The sequence below is a fragment of the Physella acuta genome, unplaced genomic scaffold (assembly GCF_028476545.2).
Source record: "Physella acuta isolate Inbredline_101_S28 unplaced genomic scaffold, ASM2847654v3 ptg000007l, whole genome shotgun sequence".
Classification (NCBI taxonomy): domain Eukaryota; kingdom Metazoa; phylum Mollusca; class Gastropoda; family Physidae; genus Physella; species Physella acuta.
Genome location: NW_026731527.1, coordinates 96,501 through 102,500, shown reverse-complemented (window position 1 = coordinate 102,500; position 6,000 = coordinate 96,501). Strand labels below are relative to the sequence as shown.

Sequence of the window (6,000 nt, the reverse complement as noted above, 5' to 3'; positions counted from 1 at the left end):
AGAGGCGAGAAAAATTTCGGGCACTTTAAAAAGACAGATTCGTTTCAATATTGGCACATGAGACAAGACTTAAAGACAATATGATCTGACGTCAAATTTGACTTAATTGGATGTCTAATTAAATTTGTGTGAATTAATTTAAAAATTCTGAAATTAGTAGGCTGTGTCATTACTATTATTCCTCACTATTATACGTGCATTGTCATGTTCATTTGCTACGCAATAGTTTTTAGTCATGCAACTCTATTGCATTAAAAAATTAAAAAGCCTACTGAAAAAAATGCACTAGAAACATTTTAATAACAAACTTTTATGTAATAATGCACTAAAAAGGAGACAATAAATGAGTTTCTTTAAATATATAATAATACACTACTATTTTAATAACTATAAAAAATGTGTGGGTGTTGGTGGATGGGGTGGGGGGCATTATGAAGCATAAGTGTGATGTCGTTATAGGGGCAGGTCCGAATTTCATGAATGTAACGTAGCACGTGAATGCGTATGTATATTCTGTATTTTAGAGTGCCAGCATTGGTTTCACGATGCCAATTGTTCGACTCCCTGCTCATGTAATATCGACAATACTGAGCGATGTATTAGCACCACTGGTGAGTGTGTTTGTAAACAAGGCTGGACATCATCAGACTGCTCAGTGGACATCAATGAATGTGAACAGAACCCCGTTATATGTCCAGACTACTCTAATTGTAACAATCTTAATGGCAGCTACGAATGTTTATGCAAAGAAGGGCTTGTGAAATCACCTGACAACTCGCAGTGCATCGGTAAGTGAGAGAAGACATAGTGTGTCAGGCTATTATAATACAAAATATATGATTTAAAGCATAGGTCTACACTAGTCTTAGTTCTTATTTTTAAGAAGTGTAGCTGTAAAACCTCTCTACAGTAATATGTAAGATTCTTGAATAATTTACCACTGAATTATTTTTCACTTAGGTTATTTGTATCCAGAAAAATAAAACAAAAAGATGCATATTACTATAAAGATATTAATATATTCAGCTAGCTTAATTTTGAAGGTGTAAGTTCTAGGCCCATGTTTCTCTCTGGGCTGCTAAATTTTAGATAATGTGGAATATTATTTCAAGTGTCATGAAGATTTTCAACTGTTAACAACCATAATAGGTATTATAAAATGTAATAAACTAGATTTCAACCACGATATTTTAGTACATCATTCGTGTTTATTTTATTTTCAGACAAACTGACATGATCTTTTATACCTTACACATAAGAAAAAAATATGTTATGTAGAAAACATTTTTTATTCCATGTAATTAATAATGATCAAAATTAAAAATAATTAATCAACAGTAAGTCCAGGCGCTGAATGTCCTACACCTGGGGTTAGAAACTGCTCACATGTCTGTGTTAACATAACACCACAAGGTCAAAGTTCACCAGAAGAGAGATGCTATTGTCCTATTGGCATGGAACTACTTGAAGATCAATGTATTGGTAGGTATCATTTTAAATTTAACGCACATAGAAAAGCAGTACCAACATACACACTATGTGGTGTTAAACACATTTGATAGAGCAGCTAGTAATTTTTAAAATTACATATAATTACAAAGATATTAAAATTATTTTATAAAACATTAAGCTAAAATAATTGCTTGATTTGACTCTATCTATATGCTCACACTTATTTTATTAAAAGAAATTATAAAAAGGCCAAACGTGTATAACTTACCTTCTGACGCCATCTGAGATTTTTATTTTCCTAAAACACGCACAATCTTTTAAAATCAACCAAACAACCAACGCGACAACATACATGGTTTTTTTAATTTCATAATAAAATGCCTGAATAATGCTGCTCAAGGAAGAACGTGAAGCTACAGTGTGATAGTTGTAACATCCCTTATAGTTTGTTACCAATGAACATAATCGGTTGTAGCGATTTGATTGAATTGAGACCTAAACTTCTGTTTGTTGTTTGCTCTAGTGAGCAAAGCGAATTTGGTTTTTTTTCTTGTCATGTGCCCAACTGGATATTGGTGGTAGATTAATTTCCATGTCCCGATGACATAGTAAAGATTATATGTACTAGTGCCGCTTCTTGAGTACTAGAGATATTTTGGTTATCTGTTTTGTTTACCGATTCCCAAACTGTGAGTCACGACCCCCTTCCGAGGCGCCCGAGAGGGTTTTTCTGATGCGACGAAAACTTAAACAGAAAACTACAATGAAAGCTGCCTTACGAACTTGACAAGCGATCGAATAGGGAGGCTAAAAGGCGTATTGCGCACAGTTGTTCTCTGTCAGGACTTAACGAATTCTTAAAAACAAAATTACCTTCCACACAACTTGGACGTAGAGAGCCCAGAACCGAGTACGATGTGTCTTTACGTCACAATGCTTTACAAGGGGTCCACGGGAATGATGATGATGAGAAACGCAACAGTCGCTTAGAAAACTAATCATTTAGAGGACCCTGGAAAAAAATAGTTTGACTTCTTTTGTCACTATTAAACGAGTTGGATGATAGCAGTAGCTTCTATGGCAGCTATACTAGTAGAAACAATAGTCTCAACACCCGAAACTTTAAGGAACAAACATAATATTATCATAAGGCTTCTGGGTGCAGTAGCGTAGTGCGAGGGAGGGGGAGGGGGGGGGGGCGGGGGGGAATATGTCCCCGGGCGCCGACTTTAGGGGGCGCCAAAATGGGTTGGAAAAATAAATTGAAAGGTTGAGGGGGGTGGAAATCGAAATCTTGAGGGGGGGGGGGGTGCAAATAAAAATCTCGAGGGGGGGGGGGTGCAAATCGAAAGTTTGAGGGGGGGGGGGGTGCAAATCAAAATCTCGAGAGGGGGGGTGCAAATCGAAAGTTCGAGTGGGGGGTGCAAATCAAAATCTCGAGTGGGGGGGGGGGTGCAAATCGAAAAGTTTGTCCCCGGTCGCCGGGAAGGGTCGCTACGCCTATGTCTGGGTGGTGAAAATTTTGAGTTGCTTCGAAATACACTACAAATTAGTAGATAATACAATGTGAAGAGCATTTAGATTGAATTGTGTTTAAGCCTCTGCATATGTTTTTATCTAATTCCGTTCTTGTTTCCATTACGTCATCTAAGACAACATATAATATGCAGTTAAACACCACATCAGTCTAGGTATTCACGTTAGCAACGTTTTTGGCATTGTCGTTGTGATCTATGAGTCAGACCCAGAGGCGTAGCGAGGGGGGCGGCCAGGGGGGGGCATATGTCCCCGAGCGCCAACCTTAGGGGGGGGGGCGCCAAAATGGGTTGGAAAAACAAATTATAAGTTTGAGGGGGGGGTGCAAATCAAAAGTTGGAGAGGGGGGGGGGGGGGGGTGCAAATCAAAAGTTTGTCCCCGGGCGTTGGGAAGGGTCACTACGCCTCTGGTCAGCCCCTAACCGCACTTAACCTAGTGGGTGTCTACTACCAATATCCCCACCGTGGCAGTGTTATAATATAATTACATAGTCTGCTACTTGTGATTTTGTTAAAATCAATTTTGTATTTTTCGCAGACTGTAGAAATCTTACCTATGGACCCGACTGTTCACGTGCTTGTCCTTGTGTCCGAGACAACACACTCACCTGTAATACAAAGTTTGGCACTTGTAACTGCATGTCAAATTTTACTGGGTATAACTGTGCTTACGACTACGATGAATGTAGCTATGGACCATACAATTGCCGCGAAAACAGCCTTTGTCAAAACACGTATGGAGGGTATTTATGTCCATGTTTCAACCAGTATGGGTATTACGAATCAAGCGATGGATCCTGTCAGCATTTAGGTAAAAATATACTTAAATATGTAATAAAATATATTGTATATATATTGTATACATATATTTAAATATATAATGTATAATATATACATATATATATATATATATATATATATATATATATATATATATATATATATATATATATATATACCTCCCCAGGAGTATTCTCAACAGCTATTTAAAGTTTATGGCGATCGGATGAACGGTGTTGAGCCACATCCGACTTTTATTTTGTTTTTTAAAGTATACAGAGAAAAATTTTACCCTCACGGGGCGCCGCTAACGAAAGCGAAATTAAAAGAGATTTTTTTGTTTGCAGAAACCTCATCTGGAGTGTTTATATCAACTACAAAAAGTTATACGGCGATCGGATGAAGGATGTCAAACCGCAATCGAATTATATTTTTGTATACCGCATATAGAGAAAAAAACAAATTGCACCCTGCCGGGGCGCCTCCCCTGCGAATTTGAATTTGTTTTTCCTGCAAAAATGTCCCCAGGGGTATTCTCAACAACTTCCCAAAGATTCATGGCACTCATAATTGATTTCACAGAAGCCTTCTGTGAAATCAATTATTTTATGTTATCATACATGCATAATATAGGCCTATATATATATATATATATATATATATATATATATATATATATATATATATATATAAAATCCACAACCAACCAAAACCAAAACAACAAAACGCAAACATAACGCTAACACAATTACAAATACAAACGAAAACAAAAACCTAACAACAAACCCAACCACAACCACAAACACCAATACAAACACAAAGAAAAAAACAAACAAAAAGCAAGCGAAAACAAAAACCTAACAACAAACCCAACCACAACCACAAACACCAATACGAACACAAAGAAAAAAAAAACGAAAAAGCAAACGAAAACAAACCAAATCCAAACGCAAAACCAACCACAAACACAAATACAAACACAAACCCAAAGAAATAACACAAACGAAAACGAAAAAGAAAGAACAAAAACGAACAACATCAAAACGCAACCACTAACGCAAACCCAACCTAAACACAAAGAAAACACTAACACGAACATAAACGCAAAGTGCTCACAGTCTAGCCTGGGGCGGAATCGCCTGTTTCAGCTTAATAAACGACTATAGTACCCCAACTTATTCATAGTCTTTTGCACTCACTTAAACGAACGTAGGCGCCAAACCGAACATGGGAGGCCCGGGGCCCCAAATAGCACCCTGTCTGGGCGCCAGAGGACGATCGGATTCGATTTACTGAAAGACTATACATCCATACTCTATCGCACTGTTTAAACCGAAATTATGCACCATAGCGCTCACAGGATAGCCCAGGGCGCCAAATTGAACCCTGGTGGGGCGCAGGCGGACGCGCCTGTTTCAATTTAATGAACACTTATAATACTCCAAGCTTATCCGTAAAATACCTACAACATTTGCATTTGATCAATCCCCGCTAATTATGTAATTATTTTTTTCCCAACACCAAAACAAAGTAATAAAAAGTAAATTCTTTTCCACTAATGCAATGTTTTATAAAGGGAAGTAATTGTGTTTTCCTAATTTATCAAAGGGAAGTAAGTGCTAAAGGACTAAATATAAATAATTTTCAGACATAATTAGAGTTTTTGTAAAAGATGATATTTCTTTTAAAATTGTGTTTAACGAATATGCAAACAATTATTACTATCAGTTTTAAAAATGAAAATTATTTCCCAACACTTTCAATAGTAATTTTTTAACTTAGATTAAATTTAGACCGTGAGCACTATAATAATCTAACACTTAAATCCATAGAAGTATCCACGACAAACATTTTACTCTTTACATATTACACTTTACATACAGAATTGAGCTTTATATATATATATATATATATATATATATATATATATATATATATATATATATATATATTTATTTATATATATAAATATATATATATATATATATATATATATATATATATATATATATATATATATATACATATATAATCAAACTCTCTTATTCGGTACCTTTTACCGTAAAATTCTTTTAATCCTAATTTGGGAAGCAATTATTTCTTTCAGTATGAAGTCTATTTTTGGTTATTGGTTTATTGATTTCAATATTTATTGGTTATTTGTTTCGAATCAATCAACAAGCAAACATGGTTTAGCCATTGCAGACGCAGCTGTGTTACTTTTTTTTAGAT

At 35.7% G+C, this 6,000-nt stretch overlaps 1 protein-coding gene across 1 annotated transcript in view; it reads left to right on the top strand.

Annotated features, from left to right (window-relative positions):
* Positions 1-6,000, top strand: part of LOC131944017 (uncharacterized) — a 40,711-nt gene that overhangs the window by 8,284 nt on the left and 26,427 nt on the right. Inside the window, exons 9-11 of the mRNA XM_059304499.1 lie at positions 525-788; positions 1,339-1,482; positions 3,527-3,731. Coding sequence (XP_059160482.1) covers positions 525-788; positions 1,339-1,482; positions 3,527-3,731 — 613 coding nt within the window. The remainder of the gene's footprint in view (positions 1-524; positions 789-1,338; positions 1,483-3,526; positions 3,732-6,000) is intronic.